The sequence below is a fragment of the Balaenoptera ricei genome, chromosome 3 (genome assembly GCF_028023285.1).
Source record: "Balaenoptera ricei isolate mBalRic1 chromosome 3, mBalRic1.hap2, whole genome shotgun sequence".
Lineage (NCBI taxonomy): Eukaryota > Metazoa > Chordata > Mammalia > Artiodactyla > Balaenopteridae > Balaenoptera > Balaenoptera ricei.
In genome coordinates, this window is record NC_082641.1 from 175458070 (window position 1) to 175484126 (window position 26057).

The following is a 26057-nucleotide window of genomic DNA, read 5'->3' on the forward strand; positions in this document are numbered from 1 at the left end:
TCAGCGGCATTTGTGGTGTTAGTTTCAAGAGTGCATACTCTAAAGTTAAAAAAAAACCGAAAGGGCTTCCCTGATGGCACAGTGGTTAAGAATCTGCCTGCCAATGCAGGGGACATGGGTTTGAGCCCTTGTCTGGGAAGATCCCATATGCCGCGGAGCAACTAAGCCCATGTGCCACAACTACCGAGCCTAAGCTCTAGAGCCTATGAGCCACAACTACTGAAGCCCGCACACCTAGAGCTCGTGCTCCGCAACAAGAGAAGCCACTTCAATGAGAAGCCTGCGCACCGCAACGAAGAGTAGCCCCCGCTTGCCGCAGCTAGAGAAAGCCTGCGTGCAGCAACGAAGACCCAATGCAGCCAAAAATTTAAAAAATAAGTAAATAAATTTATATTAAAAAAAACACCCCAAAACAAAAAACAGATTTGAATCTCAAATCCAACCCTTGACAACCCAAGTAGACTTTCGGCAAATCACCTGACAAGTCTAAGCTGGTTTCATCATCTGTAAAATGGTATGTTCATAATCCCAACCTCAAATGCAAAATGGCACTGCCACTTTGGAAAACAGTTTGGCAGTTTCTTAGAAAGCCAAACATAAACTTACCACACGACCTAGAAATTGACTATAGGTATCTACCCAAGAGAAATGAACACGTATGTCCACACAGAGACTTGTCTGTGAATACTCATAGTAACACTTTTCATAATAGTCCCAAAGTGGAAACAACTCAAATGTCCATCAACTGATGAATGGATCAACAAAATGTGGTTCATCCATATGATGGAATATAACTCAACAATGAAAAGGAACGAAATACTGACACACATAATAACATGATGAAACTCAAAGTAATTATGCTAAGTGAAGGAAGTCAGACACAAAATACCATAAATTGTATGGTCCATTATATGAAATGTCCATAAGAGGCAAGTCTATAGAGACAGAAAGTAGATTGGTGGCTGCCTGGGGTTGAAGGTAGGAATGGGGATTAACTGGAAACAGGCATGGGGATTCTTATTGGAGTGACAGGAATATTCTAAAACTGGATTGTGATGATAATTGTACAACTTGGCAAATTTACTATGAAAACATTGATTTCTACATTTTAAAATGGGTCAAAATTTTGTGGTATATAAATTTTACTTCAATAAGCTTATTAAAAAATAATTCCAACCTCTCAAAATACTTATTGAACACTCTATTTTATTCCTACCCTCAGAGATCTTACATTCTAGTGGGGGAGACAGGCCATAAAAGTAAATATATAATACAATGTTAGGAAGTTTCCATTATGGAAAACAGTATGGAGGTTCCTCAAAGGATTAAAAATAAAACTATCATATGATCCATCAATCCCACTTCTGGGTGTATATCCAAAGGAAATGAAATCAGTATCCTAAAGAATATCTGCACTCCCATGTTTATTGCAGCATTACTCACAGTAGGCAAGATATGGAAACAACCTAAGTGTTTGTCAATGGATGAATGAATAAAGAAAACATGATACACACATACACATACACACACACGGAATATTATTCGGTGATAAAAAAGGAAATCCTGCCACTTGCAACAATATGGATGAGCCTGGAGGACATCATGCTAATTGAAGTAAGCCAGAAACAGGAAGACAAATACTGTATGATTTCATTTACATGTAAAATCTAAAAAAATCAAACTCACAGAAGCAGAGAGTAGGATGGTGGTTCCCTGGGGCTGGGGGATGAGGGAAAGGAGGAAATGTTGCTCAAAAGATTCAAACTTTCAATTATAAGATTAATAAGTTTTGAGAATCTAAAGTACACCATAGTGATTATAGTTAATAAAATTGTACTTTTGAAATTTGCTAAGACAGTAATGTTCTCACTACACACAAAAAATGGTAACTAACTGAGGTGATGGATGTGTTAATTAGCTTGATTGTAGCAATCATTTCACAATGTATATATAAATCAAATCATCGCATTGTACACCTTAAATATATGCAATTTTTATTTGTCAGTTATACCTTAATAAAGCTGGGGGGAAATGCTTAAACTTCCCAAGTGGGGAGGGTGTGAAAAAAAATACAGCTACCTGGGCCCTACCAGGGCCTGGAGAATCTGACTCCAGGGCCCGGGACTCTGCATTTTTACACTGTACCCCTCCTGATGTGAACCATCCTTGACTTACAGTTTTCAAAATGCTGATTGGGGCTGGTTTTAGGCTGTAAGATATTGCCCAGAGGAAATATGGCTGGGACGAGACCACTGCTTTGTCACTTCCATGGGTCTAAATCAGTCCTTCTCATCCAGGGTGATTCCACGCCCCCAGGGGACCTTTGGCAATGTCTGGAGATATTTTTGATTGTCCCGCCTGGGGCTAGGGGTGCTACTGGCATCTAGTGGGTAGAGGTCAGGGATGTCACTAATCATCCTGCAATGCACAAGACAGTCTCCCATGACAAAGGCTCATTCGGCTCCAAGTATCTTAAAGTGGTGTCCAAGCAGTGGTGCCTGCCCTTCCAGGTCCTTCCAGCTGGTCAGCTGGTTCACCTGGGAGAGTGGAGATGCCCTGACTGGAGTCTCTCTTTGCCAGGTAGTTGTAATAACTTGGTGATTGCTTTTGGGGAGGCAGTTTTGGCTAATTAGCGGTCATTTCCGGGAAGGAGGGGTTTCATGTGAAGTTCTTCTGATTTAATGGCTAGGGCAGGCCCCATTCTCATCCCTGCTCAGTGTGGTGAGGACGATTTTCTTTGCAGCTCAGGAGTGGACACGGTGTGTTTTCACTTCGTGTGCCAGGAGGTGAGTGATGCCTGGAGGGCTGACCACTGTTTTTCTCTAGGGACTGGTGCCTGCAAATGGGCAGTGGCCATGGGACCCAGGCCAGTTGAAGATGGCTGGGGTGGGCTGAGGGAGGCAAGGTGGGACCTATGTGTCTTAGAAGGAGGAAAGGAACGAGGCACAAGCTTGAAGCGGGTAACAGAACTGGGGAGGAGTACCCTGGACCAAAGCACTCAATCCAGGAGTGGAATTACTGGGTCACAGGGCAGGAATACATTTAGCCTTAGTAGATATTGCCAAATCATTTTCCAAAGTGGCTGTACCATTTGGGGCTCTTCCAGCAACACAGGAGAGTTCTGGTCTTACTAAAACTTGTGAGCATTTCTTTTTTCATTTTAGCCATCCTGGCATGGATGGGTGTATGTGGGAGCTGTTAATCACATTGAGGTTTCATTTTGCATTTCCCTGATGACTGATGAAATTGAGTAGCTTCCCATTTGAGTCTTGGCCATTTGGATATCCTCTTTTATGAAGTTCCTGTTCAACTCTTTTGTCTACTTAATATAAAAGAGATTGCCTGTCTTTTTCTTATTGAACTCTCTGTGTATTGTAGATACCAGTCCTTGGTTGGCAGACATATGTCTGTGGCTTGTCTTTTAGTGGTTTCTTTTGACGAACAAATTCATTTTAATACAGCCTGGCATATTTTCCTTTATGATTAAAGTGATTTGTGTCCTGTTGAAGAAACACTCACCTACTCCAAAGTCACAAAGAAGTTCTATGTCTTATTTGAAAAGCTTTCTTGACTTTGCTTTCCCATTTAGATCTGCAAGATCTGGAATTGAGTTTTGTACGTGGTGTGAGGTAGGGATCAAAGTTCACTTTCTTCCATAGGGCCATCCAGCGGGTCCAGCACCATTTACCAAAAAGACCATCCATTCACCAATGCTTTGCCAGTTGTTTTTGTTTGACATAAATAATATAGCCACATGGTCCAGCGTTCCAAAAGGGCAAAAAGATTCAGAAAAATTCCTTTGCCAATAGATTTAACCCTGCTAATTAACATTCCTTATCTCCAGGAATTTATTCATTTCTTGTTTCTTTCCCAAGATTTTATGTGTAAATAAGTAAATATACATAATTCCTTCCATCCCTCCCTTTTTTACATAAACAGTAGCACACTATGCATTCCGTCCTACATCTTTTTTTACCCCCATTTACAGGTAGGAAACAACCTCTAGGATATTATATAGAAAAATATCCTTTTATTTTTTGTTGTTGTGGAGTCTGTCACCGTATGAATGGGAAACAATTCCTTTATCTAATCCCCACTGATGGGGAACTAGGTTCTTCCCAGTATTTTGCTACAGACAAGGCTCAGTGAATGGCTGTGTCCACTTTTCTCTCTCTCTCTTTTTTTTTTTTTGGCCACACCGCCCCCAGCTTGTGGGATCTTAGTTCCCCAACCAGGGATTAAACCCCAGACCCTGGCAGTGAAAGGGCCGAGTCCTAACCACTGGACCACCAGAGAATTCCCCACCTCTCTTTTTGCACGTGTTTGTGAGTACATCTTAGGAGCAATTCCTGGAAGTAGAATAGCTGAATAAAAGGGTGTGTGCATTTGTTGTTTTGATGGATGTTTGCAGACTGAGCATTTAATGTGGGGGAAGAGGCATCACACGTTCACTCATGCAGGGTTCCATGAGTCTTTGCTGTGTGCCAACTACATCGTAGGTACTTTGCTAGGTGCTGGCATAAAGTTATCACCCCGAAATGTGTGATCACCAGCTGAGGCAAAGGCTCTAGAAGAAAGATCTGTGGTTTTAAGAGCCTATCGAGACACCTGATAGTGTTGGGGGAGGTCAGAAAAGGCTCCTTGAAGGAGGTGATGGGTGAGCTAAAATAGGAAGAATGACTAGCGATTCTCCAAGTAGAAGTAGACATAGGGAGCAGCAGGGCTTTCCAGTTTAAAGGAACAGCAAGTGCTGAAACCTTGCAATAATTATTTATGGCTGAATAACAAAAAGCTGGGCCTCCCTGGTGGCGCAGTGGTTGAGAATCTGCCTGCCAATGCAGGGGACACGGGTTTGAGCCCTGGTCTGGGAAGATCCCACATGCCGCGGAGCAACTGGGCCCATGAGCCACAACTACTGAGCCTGCGCGTCTGGAGCCTGTGCTCCGCAACAAGAGAGGCCGCGATAGTGAGAGGACTGCGCACCGCGATGAAGAGTGGCCCCCGCTCGCCGCAACTAGAGAAAGCCCTTGCACAGAAACGAAGACCCAACACGGCCAAAAATAAATAAATAAATAAATAGCGTTCCCTTAAAAAACAAACAAACAAAAAAACCCCAAAAAGCCCCACAGTCTAGTGGCTTAGAACACTACCACCCATGTATTCTGCAAGATGCTATGGAAAAACCCAAACGAACTTTTTGGCCACCCCAATATTATCATTCAGTGGTTTCTATAGGCTGGGAAATGGGGAGCAGCAAAGTGAGCAGTTCCAGCTTGGGGGGTCTCATGAGGTTACAGTCAGATATAGGCTGGGGCTACAGTCATCTGAAGGCTTGACTGGAGCTGGAGGAGCCACTTCCAAAGCAGCTCACTCACATGGCTGACGAAATGGTTCCTCTTCCCATGGGCATTCCCATGGGGCTCCTTGAGCATCCTCACAACATGGTGGCTGGCTTCCCCCATGAGAACAAGGTGGTGCTGGGATGGCTTTTATGGCCTAGCCTCAGAAGCCCTGCACCTTCACTTCCACCATATTCCCTTGGCCACAGAGACTGGCCCTGATTCACTGTTGGAGAGGACTCCACAAAGGCATGAATACTGAGGCAAGGAATGTTGCAGGCCCTCTAGTAGGCTGGCTTCCACAGCCCTGAGGCAGGAAGGGGTAGGGAGTGTCCAGGATGTAGCTCAGCTTGGGTGAGCCAAGGGATGAGTGGCAAAAGCTGATGTGGGCAGAGCTAGGGGTTGGCTGTAGGGGTAGGGGTTGGCTTTACCTTAAGAGCACTGAGAAGCCAATCAGGTACCTTCGGTGGGGCAGGGAGGAGGTGATACGATCAGATCTGGATTCTAAGAAGATCCTTCCCAGTTCCTTGCAGAGAATAGGTGGTGAGAGGGCTGAGTGGCAGCTCAGGAAGGAGGTCGGGCAGACATCCAGGACAGAGGGGAGGATGACCTGAGCTGGGGTGGTAGCCCTGGAGGGGCAGATCAGCTAACGGACTCAAGGTCTGTTTGAAGGAAAACCCCTCCAGGCTTGGCAGTAAGCCTCCTTTGATCCCAAACAGAAAGCCGTTCGCCTGCTCAAGGGCCCTGCAAAGGAGCAGGCGGGTTTGCCCAGCATACTCCAGAGTTGGTTTCCCCAGATCCGATTTCTGGTCACTTGAGCCTGGAGAGAGAGCTTGCGAGGCCTGCCTTGGGGGTCTTCCTGCCTGGCCGCCTGCCTGGAGTGAGAGTGGCAAAGTGTTCCTGTTGAACCCTTGAGTGCTGCTGTCACCGCCTGGGGCCTCTCCTGGGCTGGCACCAAGTGAGAGCTCAGACTAATTCCCCAGCATGTGGCGTGACTCAGCTTCGGCCTTCTGACTGACTGTGGCTCAGGACACGTGACCATCCCTCCACCAGCCCTGTGCTCTTGGCTGCCTGGACCTTGGTTGTGCTGACCCCTGGCCTCTCCTGGCCTCTTGAGTATGGCCCTCCAGCTAGAGGCAGGAACGTGGCCTGGGAAGCAGGGAGCTTGGGCAGATCTTCTGAGGGGTTTGTGAACACTACCGAGAGGTGGGGTCAGAGTGAATGCCCACAGGAGCTGAATCTAACTTTCTGGAAGTTCCAGTTGCTTCTCTCAAGGGATGAGCCCATTTCTAGGTGGGGAAGGAGTCTCTGGTGGTCCAGCCAGTCACTCTGGAGCCTCCTGGAAGCCATCAATATCCCTTCCCCATGACCTTGACTGATATTTTACCGGCCAGGTGAGTCGAGTGAGGCAGGTGATTCAGGGATTAAAGACAGAACCTGGATTTGCAACTGATCTGATCTGGGCCTCAGTCTCCCTGTTTGTGAACTGGAAATCATTTTGTTTTGGGGCAGAAAACAACTCTATACCTACCAACATTTGCATCAGGCACCTCCCAGGTGCGATCTCCCATGTCCTATATATTTATTTAACCGATATTTGGATTTCTACTGAGTGAGCCCTTGGAGGTCAGCTGTGAATGAGGCAGACCACCAAGTCCTTGCCCTCTGGAGCTCAGTCTTTGCAGGGGTCGGCACACTAAGGCCCATGGTCTAAATCTAGCCAGCCAAGTTTTTTTTTTTTTGTCTGTGCCACGCATTTTGCAGGATCTTAGTTCCCCCACCAGGGATTGAACCTGGGCCCACGGCAGTGAAAGCACTGAGTCCTAATCACTGGACAACCAGGGAATTCCTTGGCCTGTCAAGTTTTTATAAATAAAGTCTTATTGGAATACAGCCGTACCTATTCATTTGTGTATTGTCCATGGCTGTTTTTATGCTACAAGAGCAGCACTGAGTAGTTAAAACCGAACATGTGGCCCACAAAACCTAAAATATTTACTATCTGATCCTTTATAGAAAAACTGCTGACCTCTGCTCTGCTCTAGTGGAACAGAAAGACTACAACAGACAGAAATGAGTCTGTGACAGTGGTAAATGCTATGAAGCAACAGGATAATAGGAGAGAGAGACTGGGGGTGAGGGGTTGCTTCCAGGTGGGCAGGGGGAAGCCTCTGGGTAGTAGCAATCTTTGAGCTGTGAATCTCCCAGAAAAGTGGCCTGGGCAGAATTGACAGCAAAGGCAAAGCCCTGCGGCACTTAAGAGCTTGAAAGACTGAAAGTGGGTCAACGAAGCTGGAGCTCAATGAGGGGGAAATGAGCTGCATCCAGGCAGGACCCTGTAAATGGAGTTAAATGCTTACATTTTATTTCAAGGGCAATGAGAAGTTCTGGAAAGTTCTAGTGGGAAAGAAAAGGGCATTAAAATTTTTTAAAATTAATTAATTTTTGGCTGCATTGGGTTTTCGTTGCTGCGCGCAGGCTTTCTCTAGTTGCAGCGAGAGGGGGCTACTCTTCGTTGCGGTGCACAGGCTTCTCATTGCGGTGGCTTCTCTTGTTGCAGAGCACGGGCTCTAGGCACGCGGGCTTCAGTAGTTGTGGCACGTGGGCTCAGTAGTTGTGGCACGTGGGCTCAGTAGTTGTGGCGCACGGGCTTAGTTCCTCCGCGGCACATGGGATCTTCCTGGACCAGGACTTGAACCCATGTCCCCTACACTGGCAGGCAGATTCTTAACCACTGTGCCACCAGGGAAGTCCCACATTTTTTTTTTAATGCCCTCTGGATACAGTGGTCTGGCAGACTGGGGAAGAGGCTGTTATAATAGTCCAGGTGAGAGATCATGGCAGTCTGGGTTGGAGCGGCAGCCCAGTCAAAAAGCAGAAAGACCTGGGTGTATTTCAGAGGAAGAACCAACAAAGATGGCTCACCTCCTGCATGTGAGGGAAGGAGAGAAATTAGAGGTAGTGCCTGGCTTTTTGTCTCCGAGCAACTTGAGAGCAGAGCAGCTGGACTGGAAGCCCAACTTTGGCACCAACTTGCTGGGGGCCCTTGGGCAAATCTTCGTCCCTGAGCCCTTGCCCCGTCTGTAAAATGGGTCAAATCATCCCTTGGCAAAGGGATTAAAAAGAGAACCTACCTGAGAGGGAGGCTCCAATAAGTGCAGCTGCTCTCCTGTGAGCTGAGGCCCCTGAACAGCAGGTCAGCTCATCTACCTCTTCTTCCTTCCCTGTCCTGTGAGCGCCCCCTTTCCTAAGGTGGGTTAGGAACCCACACGCTGGCTTCTGACAGGTCTACAGGGCTTGACAGCTGGGTCACTGTTTTACATTCAGGCTTTGGAACTAAAGACACCTGGATTCATTGTCCCTGCTGCTTACTGAACCTGTGATCTTGGGTAAGCAGCTTCCTTTGTGACAAATATCCTAGGCCATGGGAAATGGGGGTCGTGATACCTCCCTTTATGGCGGTTAAGGATTAAATTAAATAACTCCTAAAGATTCTGGTACCGTAAGTACAGAAGTGCTGATTAAATATTAAATTAATAGCTATTAGTTCTATTCCTAGTATTTCAGTCCTCCTGGATCCTGCCCTGTGTGGGTAATGCATGGCAACCAGAGGGCCTGAGGTCCACTTCTAGAAGCTCTCCATCAGCTGTTGGAGGAACCTAGTTTGTGTGTGTTTACAAGCACATTCACTTGTAAATCTTAATACAAAAATGTAAATATATGCCATAACTTCTAACTCCATTCTGATGCTTTTTTTGTTGTTGTGGCAGATACGTACTTTTTTTTTTTTTAAACTCAACCCTATCCTATTAATGGTTTATTTCTTCTTTATTGTGGTAAAAAAACACATAGCATTTACATCTTAACCTTTAAGTGTATAGTACAGTAGTGTTAACTACATGCACATTATTTTGCAGCAGATCTCTGAAACTTTCATCTTGTTAAAACTGAAACTCCATTCCCATTGAACAAATTCCCTTCCACCACCCCCCCCCACCCAGCCCCTGGTAACTACCATTGTTCTTTCTCTTTCTACAAGGCGACTAAATTAGATACCTCAAATAAGTGGAATTAGATACCTCAAATAAGTGGAATCATGCAGTGTGTCTTTTGGTGACTGGCTTATTTCACTTAGCATAATGACCTCAAGGTTAATCCAGGTTGTTGCAAAAGGGTAGGATTTGCTGAATAATCCACTATATGTATATGCTACATTTTCTTTATCCATTCATCTATCCAAAGACATTTGGGTTGCTTCCACCTCTTGGCTATTGTGAATAGTGCTGCTATGAAGGTGGGTGTGCAAGTATCTCTTTGAGATCCTGTTTTCTATTCTTTTGAATATATATCCAGAAGTGGGATTGCTGTATCATATGATAATTCTAATTTTAATTTTTTGAGGAATCTCCACTTTTTTCTTTCTTTTTTTAAACTTTTGACCATGCTGCATGGTATGCGAGGTCTTAGCTCCCTGACCAGGGATCAAACTCGTGCCACCTGAAGTGGAAGCACGGAGTCTTAGCCACTGGACCGCCAGGGAAGTCCCCACACTTTTCTATAGCAGCTGCACTATTCTAAATCCCTACCAACAGTGTACATGGGTCCTAATCTCCGTGTTCTCCCCAATACTTTTTGTTCTGATGGTGGCCATCCTAATGCCTGTGAAGTGACCTCATTGTGGTTTTTTTTTTTTTTTTTAATAATTAATTAATTAATTGTCTGCGTTGGGTCTTTGTTGCTGCACGCGGGCTTTCTCTAGTTGCAGCGAGCAGGGGCTACTCTTCGTTGTGGTGCACGGGCTTCTCATTGCGGTAGCTTTTCTTGTTGCGGAGCACAAGCTCTAGAGTGCAGCCTCAGTAGTTGTGGCGCACGGGCCTAGTTGCTCCGCGGCATGTGGGATCTTCCCGGACCAGGGATCGAACCTGTATCCCCTGCATTGGCAGGCGGATTCTCAACCACTGTGCTACCAGGGAAGTCCCCTCATTGTGGTTTTGATTTGCATTTCCCCGATTGGTCATGTTGAACTTCTTTTCATATGCTTGCTGTCCATCTGTACCTACTTTATGCAACTGTCTATTCAAATCCCCTGCCTGTTTTTTAATTGAGTTGTCTTTGCATTGTAGGAATTCTTTATACATTCTGGATATTGTCCTTATCAGATATACGATTTGCAAACATTTTTCTCCCATTCTATTGGTTGCCTTTTCACTTTGATTCCTTTGCTGTGCCTGAGTTAGGGTTAGGGTTATTTTAATGTAGTCCCATTTGTCTATTCTAGCTTCTGTGACCTGTGCTTTTGGTGTCATATTCAAGAAATCATTGTCAAGTCTAATGTCGCGAAGCTGCCCCCCCCCCCCCATTTTCTTCTAGGAGTGCCATAGTTTTAGGTCTAGGTTTAGGTATTTAATCCATTTTGAGTTAACTTGTATATACGGTATAAGGTAAGGGTCCAATTTCATTCTTTTGCATGTAGATATCCGGTTTTCTCAGCACCATGTGTTGAAGAGATTATCCTTGCTCAAGGTCTGGTGCTTCTTAAAGCACACAGACTGTGGAAGTGGCCCAGGTCTCCCTACCTGTGAGATCTTTGGTGCTACCTGCGTATTTTGTGCATCCTCAACATTTTCTGGAGTAAGTGCTATTAGCCCCTTTTCACAGATGAGGAAACTAAAGCTGGGTCCAAATGACCTGCCCAAGGTCGTCATAGTGAGCAAATAGGTGTAGGTGGGATTGGAACTGAGGACTTGAACTCTAGTGCCCACACACTGGAACACCCTGAGGATGTTCCTCATTTTATCCCTAGCATGCGGGGAAAGAATGAATGAATGAATGTCTCAGGCAAGGCTCCCAGCAAACGGAGGAGCTTGGACAAGCCCACTGCTCCACGCGGGGGTGCGCTCCCGTCCCGCGCATGCGCGGCCCCTAAGCACGGCCAGCCTCACTGCGTCTACCCACACATGGTACGGCCTCCCTCCGTGTGGTACGGCCCGCCTTCCCCCACGCCCGGGCCCGGATGGTACGCGCTGCCTCCGCTCGCCGCCCCTCCCCATCGGTTTCCGCGCGAAAAGCCAGGGCTGCCTGTGCTGCCGCCGCCTCTGCTGCACCTTCCAAGATGCCTGCCCGTACCGCCCCAGCTCGGGTGCCCGCGCTGGCCTCTCGGGCCTTCTCACTGCCCGACGATGTCCGCAGGCGGTAGGTGCTGCGGGGGACTGCGAACCTGGGGTGGGTTGCACGGCGTTGGGGGTGGGGGTGGGGGTCGTTTCCCCTCCGGGTAGCCCGTGGCCGCCGCTGACAGGCGGGCGCGCATGCGTGGGATGGCGCGGCGCGCGGCGGCAGTTGGCGCGGGCAGGGTGGCACTTCCGGTCGCGCGCGCCCCTGGCCGTTTGGCGCCAAAATGGGCCGAGGCCCTCTCACAGCTCCCTGGTGACTAGAAACTTGGGGGTCTCTTCTGACTTCAAAGTAGAGCAACCCTTGGGTTCGCCTTGGGGATCCCCTTCCTGGAGCAGCCTCAGGCCCAGCCCCTGCCGCCAGCCTGGTCGCGCAGGAAGTGGGCAGCCCGCGGCCTCAGAATACCCCTCGGCCCGGGCACTAAGGCCTCCACTTCCGGTGCCCGGTCCTCTCGAGGGGGTCGGGCCGGCCTGGTCCCTGGGGGTATTTTGGGGGGGGGGTCCCCTCGGTGCCCCCACGCCACGCATCCCGATGGCAGCCTCCAAAGACAGATGTCGCCGGTCGGGGGACGGGCGCGGCCGGCTCAGGTTTGCGAGCCCCGTCTTCCTCTGGGGGCTCCCTCCATCACCTCATACGGCTAGGGTAGGCGCATTCTGCAAGAAACTCTTCACATACCGTGAGGGCTAGGGCTCGGACGCCGTGAAAGCCGAGTGGTTTCTTATAGTAAATCGGTGCCTGTGAGCCGTGGGCATCAAGGAAGCCTTGCTAGGGAGAACTGGCTGCAGTTTCCTCCGTCTGTGTGTGTGTGTGTGTAGGGGGAGTGAGGGGACAGCAGCTAATATCGGGGACTTAGCCAGTTTTAGCTAATCTGTGCACAGGGGTCGGCGGCAAGACCCGTTGGGCCCAGGCTTCTTGTTCCAGAAGGGCATCAGTTTCACTCCTGGAAACTTGCAAACCTCACTTGGAGCACTAGTCACGGGAGCCTCGAGCAGCCCTGAACACTTCCAGCCAGATTTGTGAACCTGATTTGGCCATTTCCCTATTTCCCTGTGCTTGTTTCCTAAAGTTGTGCCAGTCAGTTCTGATTTGGGCTTTTGGGGGTGGAGAGTAGGTGTTGGAGGTATTTGGGTCTCCCTCCCAGGCGTCAGACCACTTCTTAACCCCAGTTAGAGGGTGCTGTGCCTTGCTGAAGAATCCCTATCCGTCCCCACCAAGACATAACAGGACTTAAAAATGGAAATGGAATTATGGAAGCACCTGGCTTCCTTTTAGACCCAGGACAGAGATGTTTGGGCCCAGCCTTCTTTAACTTGATGGTGGGAACACTACCTCCACTGGCTCATCTAACCTTGGGCAAGTTCCATAAACAAGTTACATCTGTGGACTAGGGCAGTTAACATGGGCTTTAAACTGGTATTGGATTAAATGAGAATATGCCTGGCACATAAAGGCCCCCCCCATGTGAGCATTACTGACTAATCTAGCTTGCTTTTTTTCCCGTTCTGCTAATTGTATAAAACACTTTACATTATCTCATTTAATCCTCAAGTGTTCTCAAGAGTGGTTGCCACAGACGTTAACAGCAAGGAAGCAAAGATTCCTGCGGAAGTCTGCTTCTTGCCAAAACCTTTCCCTTCAGCTAGGGCTTCTATTGGGCCAGAGCAAGTGTTTTGTTTGGCTGAATTTGAATGTTCTTAGGTGAGGGTTGCAATCCACCATTCACCCTAGGTTCCATATTACTTTGAACGAGAAGTGCTTACTGTGGGTATAGAGTCTTGGGTTTCTGCCTCAGACCACTGACATTGTCAGCTTATGTGACCGTCTCAACAGCTTCTCTTAAATTTTGAATTTCAGCGTATAAAATACACACATAAACATGGCATTCAGTACTCCTTTTAAAATACTCCCTTATACCTCCTTGTAAACGGAGGTATAACTTTTTGATTCATGAAAATTGGGTATCTCATATTATGGATTATACTACGAAGTTCAGTAGAATGTTCTAGGAACAAAATGTAGGCCTAGTCCTCACACAGGCATTTCTGTCACTTATGCTAACTTGTGTTTATATGGCAGCCTCTTTTAAAACTCATACAGTTACATCAGCCATGTAACGATACTAGAAAGTATTCTTAACATTTGGGTTTTTAAGTTTAACTTTTTTTGAAGTATTTTATGTCCTAAGTTCTTCTAAAAATAATGCCTTTCAGGACAAGCCACATTTCTCCACTTGAATTTTCTTACTCTGTCCAAACCACCATCCTTTGTGTAGAAAAAGCAATAGTCTTCCTACTCGTCTTTCTGCTGCCACTCAGGTCTGCTTTCTATAAGTGGAAACTGTGATCCTCTTTCGATATAAGTTGGAGCCAGAGGTTTTCCTGCCCCTTACACTGCCTAATGCACTTGGCCTCAAGTCCGGGATCCCCGTCCACTTGCCTGACTCATCTTGTGCTCTTTTCCTCACAAACCACGCAGGCTACCTTTGAGGTTCTCAGGGCCTGAGACCGTGCAGAGCAACCAGTGTGAGGCCGGGTTCCACCTACCCCTTCACCGTGCTGGCTAGTGTCTGTTCATCCGTAAGGCTGCTCAGAAAGACAGTCCCCTTTCCCTGCGATGAGGCGTTGAATTCTGTCAGCACATGCCGCATGCTGCCTTTGCAGCTTGGGAGTTGATGGCTTGTTGTCTGAGCATGTTTGCCTCATTCATTGTACGTGCAGCTCCGTGTCCACTAGACTCGAATGCTTACATGCCAGACTTTCCCCTTCAGCAAGGCCTGGATTTACATATTGATTCTAGCAACCTCTTTGCACAACTCATTTAGCCTTTGTAATTATGACAGCTTTCTTATCTGCTAGCCACTCTGATTAGATTAGGTTGGGTTGTGAAGTGCTTAACTAGTTCCATGGCTCCTGAGTAGGTATGGAGGGCAAAACTGACTTACCTTTTCTAGTTCTCCCCTGCACTAGGGTTCTAGAGGTGCAGACTACTGGGGTTCAGATCCCACCCCGCCACTTGCCAGCTGTATGACCAAGTCGTCTAACCTCCTGGTGCTTTATCTGTAAAATGGGATGGAGGTGCCTGCTCCACTGGGGCCTTGTGAAGGCTGAGCTGATAGGTGTAAACGTGGTAGAACAGCACCTGCACAGAAACCTCCTTCACTGCTTATCACGTGGCAGCTGTATGTTTCACTTCTATTATTGGGGTGGGGGACGGTGCATAACTTAAAGTACCAACATGCAGACCTGATACTAAGGCAGATACTTATATAGCAGTGTATGTCTGCTTATCATTCCAACCTTCCTGTTTGCCTGGCTTCTTGTATTATCGTCTGGACTTGCTCTTTTTAATTTTATTTATTTATTTTTGACTGCGTTGGGTCTTCGTTGCTGCGTTAGGGTTTTTTCTAGCTGTGGCAAACGGGGGCTACTCTTCGTGGCAGTGCGCGGACTACTCATTGCAGTGGTATGGAGCACGGGCTCTAGGCACGCGGGCTTCAGTAGTGTGGCTCTCGGCTCTCGAGCGCAGGCTCAGTAGTTGTGGCGCGTGGGCTTAGTTGCTCCGCGGCATGTGGGATCTTCCCGGACCAGGGCTCAAACCCGTGTCTCCTGCATTGGCAGGAGGATTCTTAACCACTGCGCCACCAGGGAAGTCCCTGGTCTTGCTCTTTTTGCTGCCACTTTAGCTTAGCTTTTGTGCCAGGTGTCCAGTCATTCTTCATTTAAGGTGGTTTTCTATCCTTAATTCTTTGTATCCTTGGCTTTTGTGATGCTGTTTGCTACCAGGGGACCTCTTCCCTGATTTCTGCCATATTCCTTTTCAATTCCTGGACCCTTATTTTCTTCCAGTCTTAAGATTTCTGCTTTCAGCAGTTGGGGGTGCCAGCTGGAGAGGCCTCTTTGGAGAGCCCGTTCTAATTTCTAGCTGCCGAATAGCCATCTAGATAGCTATTCACTGAAATGTCACTCCTAAAATTCATGGTCTGCTTACTTTCTCCCACCGAAAAGTTCAGAATTTCTGGTACTGTATTAGTTTTCAATTGCTGCCGTAACAAACTACTTCAGTCTTAGTAGCTTAAATAAAACAAATTTGCTATCTTCTGATTCTGTAGGTCAGAAATGTGGTGTGGGTCTCACTGGATTAAAATTAAAGTGTCAGCAGGCTACATTCCTTTCTGGAGGCTCTAGGGGAGGACCTGTTTCTTACTCTTTCAGGTTGTTGGCAGAATTCGGTCCCTTGTGGTTATAAGACTGAGGTCCCTCTTCTCTTGCTGGCTGTAAGGCGAGAGCCATTCCCAGCTACCGGAGGTGATGACATCTGTTGGCTTGTGGCCCCCTTCCTCCATCTTTAAAGACAGCAAAGCCAGTTCTCACATCACATCTTCTTGACCCTTCTGTAGTCACATCGCTTGAGATGCAGCTGGGACGTTTCTCTGCTCCTAGGATTTAAGTGACTCGATTGGGCCCACCTGGATAATCCAAGAAAACCTCCCCATCTCAAGGGCTGTAACCTTAATCACATCTGCAAAGTCCCTTTTGCCATGTAAGGTAACATAGTCACAGGTTCTGGGGAATTAGGGCATGGACATCTTTGCGGGGGGTGGTCCGTTATCCTTCCTACCACAAATATTATCTCTGGTAGTCCTATACCAACCGCCATGCAGCCAATTGCAAAAGGCAGAGTAAACAGAGCTTTGTAACTTCTCCAGCATGTTCTCAGCTCCTGCTGCTAAACCATATTACAGACCAGCATTTCTAGTTTAGGATGTTAGAGTGATTTAACATCTTATCTCTTCCTGTCTAATATATTGTTTATTTCTGCCAGATTGACTTTATTTTTTCCTACTAAAAGATGACTGATACCTTGGGTTCTGCCACCCCCATGACTCTTCCAGTGGTTTGTTAACCATGGGGCAAAGTCAATGATTTTTAGCCTGACATTGCCGACCTCCCTCAGACTGGCACCCACCTCCTCTCTCTGGCCTTGCCTTTCTTCCCCTGTGTCAGCCCGACTCGTGTGGGTTTCTTGGGTGAACTCTGAGCCAGCGCCCCTCTGTGCTGCTCCTGTTTCGGGCAGCTCCCTCTGCCCAGTTCCCACTGAGCTCTCAGTGTCTCTGGACCCCTCCTTCCTGATGCTGTTTATACCCTTTTTCTTCAGAAGCCTCAAATTTGAACTCTGTTTGTCCGCACAGTGGTTTATGTATATCTTTTTCTCCTTTAAAGAACTGCTCGGAGGGAAGCAACTAGGAATGAATCGTGGGACCGGAGACTGGCAGGGAGCTACGGGTTTCTTTTCTAAGGTGGTTGCTGCTCTCTGTGACTCCTCTACCTGGTCCTTCATGTCTGCTTCTCATCCTCCTGGCTGTGAACGCAAAGCAGATGTGAGGTAGTGTCACCAGCTTTACTGGGAAGGGGATGGACTCTCCAGTGAAAGCCTGGGTGTCAGGAGCGGCGCACTGGCCAGCCTTCTTCCTGCCACACCTCTGGCTCCTCGGTGCCTGCCCTGGGCTCCAACCTTCCACTCTGCGACCAAGCAGGTCAAATCCAATCTTCACAGAGCAAGACACTTCAGATATTCTGAAGATTTGTTTCTCCCTGCCAGGCTAAATAGCCCACTTCATAGGAAAGCTTCAAAGAATTCAGACCCACAGATCTGTCTCCTGGCCAGAGGTAGGAGTTGTCAGCATTGTGGAAAGGGCCCTGTGATGGGCTTCAGTCTAAGTGTTATCCTTGACACCTGAGGTAACCTGGTCGAGGTAGGAGCTGTGTCCTGCCAGGGTTTTGTGAGGAGAATGACTGAAGACAGGTCGGTGTGATGCTCCTGCAGCAGCATGTGAGTACCGAGTTCTGCAGTTGTCCTCATCTGAGGTTCTACCAGGACCAGAGTTGCTTTGAGGGTAGAATGACTTTTGCCTGGAAGGGGCTCCACATGCTTCTGGAAAGCTTGACTCTGAATCTTGAGTCTAAGTTACACAACATATGTGACATATAGTATATTACCACTGTATCTGGAGGCTGCTAAGTCTTTTTTTTTTTTTTTTTGCCGTACCATGTGGCGTATGGGATCTTCGTTCCCCGACCAGGGATCGAACCGGCGCCCCCTGCCTTGGAAGCACGGAGTCTTAACCACTGGACTGCCAGGGAAGTCCCTGCTAAGTCTTTTCTATAGAAAGGCCTTTCCTGACCATCCAGCAAGTCATGAGGTCCCTGCCTGGTGGTGCCTACATCCCGTCACTCAGCTCGTTGCCTGGAACAGGGCCTGGCGTAGAGTAGGCACCCACAGGTGGGAGTGGTGGTTGAAGCTAGAAGCAGGATCCACGTGCACTCGGAGTAGCCACTGTATGTCATTAGTCCAGCAAAGCCTGTCGCCCAGTTCCTGGCTGCGCTGCTTACACTTGCCCTCTGGGAAGGCCAGCCTGGCAGAGCTCTGTTCCTGCCCTCTGGGCTGCTGGTAACTGAGTACCTAGCCTGGGTGCTGGAGGGGAGGATCCGTAGATGGTGGAGGCCCAGCGCCTGCCCAGGGTGCTGCCCCTCTGCTGAGGGACGCTCGCCCAGCTGGTTAGACCTGTTCGCACCCAACTGCCCACAGTCAGCGCCCAGGCTGGGAACAGCAGCCTCCCCATTTCCTCGGTGTCTTCTAGTTTTGTTCCTTTATTCTTTTTGCTCCCTTCCTCCCCAAAGAGGCAAGGTACTAATCTTCAATAATAAATCAGACCATGATTTTCCAGCTAAACTCATGACAGTTCTGCACTTCTGAATGACTAGGAACAAACATTTGCAAGGATGAACTCTTGGGTGAGGCGCCAGCCAACTGTTCTAGCTTTGTCTGTCTTCCTTGTGTGTGGGCACCCCCTGCTGCCCCAGATGCCTTGACTCCTCCATTTCCCTATATTCCTCCTCAGAATGCTGCCACCACCCCATCCTGGCCTTTGGGAATGTTAGCTGGCTGTTCCCCACGGCATCCTGTCACACTGGTCCACTCTTTCTAACCTCTGTATGCCCTTCTATGAAATCTTGTCAGGTCCAACTGGAGGAAGACCACCTATAGGTCAGTTAACTTGGGAAGGACTCCAACTGTGTGACCTGCTTCCCCCTTTCCCTGTGTCTTTAAAATAACGTTAAAAAAAGAAAGAAAGAAATAATGTTCTAGAGCTCCTATATCATCTCTAACCACCATCAGAAAACCACCCCCCAAAAGGGGGACCTCATTCATATTGAAAATAACTTCTTTTTTTAAAAAAATTAATTAATTAATTTATTTTATTTTTGGCTGTGTTGGGTCTTAGTTCCTGTACAAGGGCTTTCTCTAGTTGCGGCAAGCGAGGGCCACTCTTCATCGCAGTGCGCGGGCCTCTCACTATCACGGCCTCTCCTGTTGCAGAGCACAGGCTCCAGACGCGCAGGCTCAGTAGTTGTGGCTCACGGGCCCAGTTGCTCCATGGCATGTGGGATCTTCCCAGACCAGGGCTCGAACCCGTGTCCCCTGCATTGGCAGGCAGATTCTCAACCACTGCACCACCAGGGAAGCCCGAAAATAACTTCTTAACGTGTAGGCATTACAATAGGGCATTCTAGACACTGGGGGAGGGAAAAACCATTGTATTTTTTTCTAACATTCATGTTAAACTTATTTCCAAAGTTCTTTAAACTGGTATTCTTACAGGTAGACAATGTTGCTTAACAAGTGTTTGTTTCTTCCCTTTTTCTTCCCCCAGGCTCAAAGATTTGGAAAGAGATAGTTTAACAGAAAAGGTAAGGTAATCTCCACCTTAACAAAATTTATGATCAAATGTGACCATTTGACAGATACTCTGTAGTTCATAAAAACAAATTTAAATGGAATTGGCTCTCTTTTCCCTAAAGTTGAGGATAACGTGGATGTTTCTGTCTAATGTGCTGGACTAATAGGCTATTATTGGTTAGCTTTTGGTAACTCCTCGAGTTTCCCAGTCTGGGTTCCGTAGCCTCAAGTCTGCATTATAACTTGTCCTGGTCACACTGTTTTTCAAAATCAGTTTTGTTCTAGTACACTATTATGTGTCTGTTTCACCTCTAATCTTTCCATTTTTCACCACTCTGGAGATGGTGTGATATGATCTTAGTGGAAACATCACGAACATGTCTTGTGAATATTTAGTTTTCTTTTTAGCTGACTCAGCATAGCCTGCCATTCAGTCATTGTTAATGTGACCAGGCAGTGTAACTATTTGTGTATTAGTCCATTAGTTCATAGCTTGGGAGTGTGGAGACTTCTAAACCTATATCCTTCCCTTAGGAATGCGTGAAGGAGAAATTGAATCTCTTGCATGAATTTCTGCAGACAGAAATAAAGAATCAGTTATGTGACTTGGAAACCAAATTACATAAAGAAGAATTATCAGAGGTAAGTCCTCAGCATCCCAGTGGCTAGAAAATGTTTCCTGCCATGTAACTTGTCTGTGACCAGGGAGGCAGAATAATCCCACCTCTCCCTGTTACCTGATAGTTACAAAGGAAGCGCATGTGTTTCCTTATTCTCTCATTGCCACTTGTTTACATTCACTGCTACTTAAATTATCCTTTCCTGCTGTAGGAGGGCTACCTGGCTAAAGTCAAATCCCTTTTAAATAAAGATTTGTCCTTGGAGAACGGAGCTCATGCTTTCAGTCGGGAAGTGAATGGATGTCTAGAAAACGGGAGCCAGACAAGTGGTGAGGACCGCAGAGTGGAAATAGAGAAAAACAAGTCCCCCAAACCTGTTTCCAAACTTTGCATGCCCAGGAGAAGCAAGTCGGATGGAGAAACAAAATGTAAGAGCACTTGACTCGTTTGACCTCGTTGGAGTCTGGTACAACCTAAGGGGAGGACAGACTTGGCGCCATAGGGTCTGTCTGTTCCCCCCACACACAACCCCTCCACCGGCAGTACTTGTTTTTTGTGTATCTTTTTGGGGTTTTTTTTTGTTTTTTTGGGGGGGTGTGGGGGGTGGCTGTGTTGCTCGGCTTGTACGATCTTAGTTCTCCAATCAGGGATCGAACCCGGGACCTCAGCAGTGAGAGTGCCGAGTCTTAACCACTGGACCGCCATGAAATTCCCTCTTGTGTATACTTCTAACTAGCTTAGATATATACTTGCAATTTTTGTCTTCAACCAAGTTATAGAGCATTAGATCCCCAAATGCGGTTGAATTTATGAGGTATAAGATAACAGGAGCTACTGATGTTTATTACATCTAAGTTACATGCCTGTTTAAGCTAAACATTATTCTTAGACTCCTTCCCCGCTTGTAGTCAGAGTAACTCTTCTGGAATTTTTAAAAATAAGAGCATGGGACTTGAGCTCAGGTCAGGTGCTTGGCCACTTCATCTTTTGGCAAAATAAGCGGAGGTTCTGTTTCCTTGTCCGTCTCAGGGTTGGGCCCCTCATACAAGAGCTTGTGTTAAAATGGCCCAGCAAACTGACAGGTGCTAATTTGATGACTTAATCAAGATGGTGGTTGCTTAGAATAAGAAGAGAAGGATACTTAATCCTCAGAACCTGGTCTCTGCACCAGCTTGGTAATGCTGAAGAACTGTACCTTCGCTGTGAACTCTTTATTCATAGTGGCTTTTTTGTTTCTTTTTCTTTAAGCAGCTGAAGTCTCATCTAGCCCCAGGATTACAAGGCAAACTACCAGGCAGACCACCATCACATCTCATTTCACAAGGGGGTCAGTATATAATGAATGGACAGCCCCCATTTTAGGGGCCAACTGTTTTTGGTAAAACACGTATAGAATTAGTAGGATGTAACTTAGTAATTCCACATTGCTTAGGTTTTCCTTTTGATATTCTGTTATTAGACATTCATGAACAGCATTTCTGAAGACCTCATCCATTTTTACTCTTAACATAGGAAACTTCAAATGTACATACACAGAATTACCAAGGATAGTAAAATGAACCCCTGTGTACCTATCACCCAGTGTCAACAACAGTTAACAGCTCCTGGCTGTTGTTTCATCTATACCCCCATATGCTCCAAGTGAATTATTCCAAATGGATTACAACTCCATACACACCCATGTCCCCCCAGTTGGATTACTTTGAAACAAATCGGACATGTCATCTTATCCACAAATACGATATTTCTAGATGACAAGGTCTCTTTTTCTGACAAGTTTTTTATTCATATTTTGCTATAATTGCTAACATCTAGCAAACAGTCTTTTGAAGAAGACAAAACATGCCTTATAAAGTGTAACAGTTCCTTACTAACAAATATATAGCAGTGTTCATACTTCCCCTTGTGTAACAGAGTTTGGTTGATTTGCTCCTTAAGCCTTTCAAGTGATAGATTTCTTATTTTCTTGCCATTTATTTAAAGAAAATAGGTCTTTTGTCTAACAGCTTCTAGGTCTGGCTGACTGCATCGTTTTGGTGGTTAATGTGTTCCCTTGTCTCCAGTTTTCTGTAAATTGGTAGTTAGGTCTAGAGTCTTGATCAGATTCCAGCTTTATTTTGTGAGACTTCATTGATGGCATGGGGCTGTCCATCAGAGGCATGTAATGTCTCTTCGGTGATTCTAGCAGCCGTTGATCAAAGTCTAGATCCATTATTTCTTAAGGTTTGCAAAACGGTGGTATTCTAAACCTGTCATCCAAAGAAACATTAAGCTCGAAGCTTCTTTTAATGTCCTGGCAGAAAGGGCTTCTCCTTGGAGGGAAGAGGGTGTCCATGCCCTGAATCTTTCCAAACAGAGGGTACTCTTGGTAGGGAGGAATATAAGTTGTTTCGTGCCCACTGGAGGACTAGGGTCTGGCTGAGCTAACAGTTGGCTTTACTGTGTGTGACAGCCCTGCCAAACGGAAACCTGAGGAAGACGCTGAAAAAGCAAAATCAGATGATTCTGTCGATGAAGAAGAAAAAGACCAGGTAGGGCTCGTGTTTGAGTTTCTTAACTCTGCCTTATTTTGGTACACTTGCTGGTAATTGTGAATTTATACTTGGTCTGTCTATGGACAGGAAGTGACTGAGAGGGTGTTAGAACATATCCCTGGACCCAGGGCAGTACGAAGTGTGTTATGGTTAGACCTGAGGACTCAGCAGGCCCGTAACTTTGGTCTGTTCTCTCCTGTCTACCTTCCTACCTCTCCAGCTGTCAAGATTTGACAGTCAAACCAGCAGATGTGATGTGTTTAAAGCATTTGCTTCTGATGTCAGATAAGCTCTTTTCCCACATCTAATTTCTCTATAAAAGCAGAATTGTCATATTATTATGTGTATTGTAATAATGCTGCTTAGACTTTTTAGGTTAGAAAACTGGCGGCTTGCCAAAGGCCTCCAGTATAGAAAATGTCAGTCTCTAGCACTGTCCCATGTGACTTGAGGGGCAAACCTAGATACCAGATGGTCACATGCTATCTATTTCAGTCCTGCCACAGGATTAGCTGTGTAAGTCGGGAAGTCTATAGGTTTACAGGTGGGTAGTAAATGCCCTTTTACCTGCTAAAGATGAGTATCCGTGGTTTGCTCTAAGGCAGGGTTTCTCAACCAAGGCATTGACTTTTGGGGCCAGATAAACCTTTGCTGTGGGTGTGAGTCCTGTGCATCGTAGAGTGTTTAGCAAGGTCCCGACCTCTACTCACTAGATGCCCGTAACATTCCCTCTCTCTCCTCCCAGTTGTGACAACCAAAATCACCTTCAGACTTTCCCAGATGTCCCCTGGGGGGCACAGTTGCACTGAGCGAGAAGCACTGGACTCCAGGCTACCAATATCATTGAAGTGGACTTGACGTCCTGTTGTAAAAGACATACTCATTCTCCTGTTTTTATTTTGGAAATTAGATGCCACTGCTCATGATCCTTATTCAGATGTCTGTAATTAAGTTTAGTCAGACTACCCACTCACAGGTGGGACACTGAGACAGAGGGAAACAGCTTGTCCAAGTCACATGGCCACATCCCTTGCCTTCTAAGAAAACGTGTCACAAGGGAAAGCAAGCTGGCTCTTGTAATATTGACAAGTCTTTTTTTTTAAACAAATGTGCCAGTTTTAGAGTTGTTCTTTGCTCTCTTACCTTTTGGAGGGCTTACATAGCCTTCAAGCTTCTGAAGAAACGAACTGGGGCACTCTTTCCCAAGCAGGAAGCAGTTTCGCTGGCAGTGTGTGAGAGGCCTTGGGGACTTGGAGGATGAACACTTGTCGCAACAGGGTTTATCCCGATGTGCTAGAGTAAGGCTCAGTGCACCACACCGGTGTCATCAGGTGGTGGTGGTCAAATAAGTAGTACTACAAAGAGAATCTTACTTTAGTCAATTTAAAGTTTTGAGATCTCACTATGTTTTTTAAAACAGGTATTAAATACATGCATTTGGTAAAACAGTACAAAAGGCTGTTTGGTACCTAGGGGTGGTACTCCCCCCCCTCCGTCCTGTCCTTCCTTTGAGAAGCGAGTATTCATCAGTTTCTTCTATATTGTTTCAGATTATATGTATGTATAGATTACTGTAGTATATTAGTATAAAATCTATCTTAGGGTTCTCCAGAGAAACAGACCCAGTGATGTCTGTATATATGAGATTAATTTAAGCAACTGAGTCACACGATTTCAGGCTGGCGAGTCTGAAATATGCAGGACAGGCCAAGAGAGGCAGACCTGGGGAAGAGCTGATGTTGTAGCTCAAGTCTAAAGGCAGTCTGGAGGCAGAATTTTATATATACACATACAGATTAATTCCGTATAATATAGTACAGGGGTTCTGTGTAGTTTACCCAACTTTCTCCACTGGTGGCGTCTCACATAACTGTAATAGCAAAACCAGAACATGGACATCGGCGTAATTTACAGACTTTATTCACTATGCATGTATAGTCACATGTACGCATGCAAGCATTCTGGTAACCTCCACCTCAAACAAGACGTAGATCGGTTTCATCACCACAATATTTTTATCCCTCTTAGATACATAAGTACAGACATCCTGGAGTTGGCAAGTGTTGTGAACGTAGGGAAGTAGTGTACTAAGGTGTTCATCAGAGAAGAGCTGGTGTCCAGTTTAGGTTGTCATCGTCACTTCCTGATGTGAATCCCAAATTACTACTTTGGCTTTTTTCTAGTATTAACAAATTCCTGACATGAAGTGGATCTTTGACTTTACGTACCGTCACTAGATGACCTCTAGTGCCCGGATGTGTGCCGGGCCAGCTCCTGGGCCTCTCTTTGTTTTGAGGGTGGTGGGACATCAACACCAGGCTGAAGGTTGCCCAGATCTCCCCCAAACCCAGATTACCCCTCAACCCCTGTTTTTAACCACATCACATGTATCTATTTAATACTTTGACTCATGCTTTTGGTTTTGATCTTCCTTTGAAATACTGTTTTTCTCTTTTTCCCTTCTCTCCACATAGGAGGAAAAGAGACGTAGAGTTACATCCAGAGAACGGTAAGAATAATAAACCTTTTCTGTGCAATATGTAATCTTGATGACTGAAATTACTTTTCTGAAATCTTCTAAAAAGAAGAACTTTATAGTGAGTTGCCAGGGTGACCATAGATAGCTTAAGGATGCCGAGTTTGCAGTCAGATTATTGACCTTGTGATTCAGGTAGAATTCTCTTGCAAAGAGTGAATTGGGGGCAACTGGCCGTTATCAGAACTAGATCTAAAGATTGTATTAAATATTAAATGTTGAGGTAATATGTGCCTTTCAGGGCTCCTGAGATGAAGATTGATTTTTGGGGGCGGTAGGTAGGAAGGAAGACCTTTTGAAAACTGCCTCCACGGGAGGAGTCGGTGAAAGTCATCCTTAGGGTGTGTGATTTTGCTTGACAGAATTGCTGGACCGCTCTCTGCAGAAGAACCGGGAAGAGTAAGACCAGGAACACATGTGGAAGAAGAAGAAAGAGATGATAAAGTAAAGCCTGGTCACCTCCAGGTTTGTCACTTCCACCTAATCTCAGAACCCATTTGGTTCTAGGAAGGGGGGTCAGGGTGTGGGGAGCGTGTAGGAACAGAATGACTTTCACTAACGATCAAAATGACCTTGAATTTATCCAAAATGCTCTTCAAACTCATTTTTCTTCTGGTTCTCTATGTGGAAGGTGTGTTACCTGGCTCTGGTGATAGTAAATCAGCGGTAGGCCTGGAAGTCAGCTGGACCTCTGCTACTTGATCAGTCACAGAGTTTCAGTCTGTCCCCTCGCCTGCCTGCCTCTCCTGCCCATGAGGTCCTTGTGAAGGTCTCATTTTCAAACACATGAGGTGCTAAAGTGCTATAGTATCATCCAGGTATAAAGTTGCATTCTTAACTGAGATCAGACGAGTTCTTTGCCCAGACCTCCAGCTCCTTTGTAAAATCAGAGTTTAAGGTTCTGTGAAATACAGATGTACCCACTGAACCCCCATGGGAGGGGGTAGGATAAGGAATTGGGGGTCTGATACTGGAAGCTTTACCATTAGACAGCACTGCCCCATATGACGAAGGGCTGACATTGGTCAGTCACAGGTGGTAGAACAATAGCAGGTCCCTTTTGGTTTTATTAAGACATTGATTAGAAGTTTCTTAGAAACTCAAATGGGTGGCGTGTGCCCTT

General features: G+C 46.3%; 1 protein-coding gene across 2 annotated transcripts in view; it reads left to right on the top strand.

Annotated features, from left to right (window-relative positions):
- Window positions 1–11301: 11301 nt before the first annotated feature.
- Window positions 11302–26057, top strand: part of DNMT1 (DNA methyltransferase 1) — a 42995-nt gene continuing 28239 nt past the window's right edge. Inside the window, exons 1-8 of one of the 2 annotated variants that reach the window (XM_059918464.1) lie at window positions 11302–11531; window positions 19219–19255; window positions 19779–19886; window positions 20076–20292; window positions 21113–21191; window positions 22317–22395; window positions 24873–24907; window positions 25297–25399. In XM_059918464.1, coding sequence (XP_059774447.1) covers window positions 11353–11531; window positions 19219–19255; window positions 19779–19886; window positions 20076–20292; window positions 21113–21191; window positions 22317–22395; window positions 24873–24907; window positions 25297–25399 — 837 coding nt within the window. In that variant the 5' untranslated portion in view covers window positions 11302–11352. The remainder of the gene's footprint in view (window positions 11532–19218; window positions 19256–19778; window positions 19887–20075; window positions 20293–21112; window positions 21192–22316; window positions 22396–24872; window positions 24908–25296; window positions 25400–26057) is intronic. The other variant, XM_059918463.1, reaches the window with a different exon arrangement.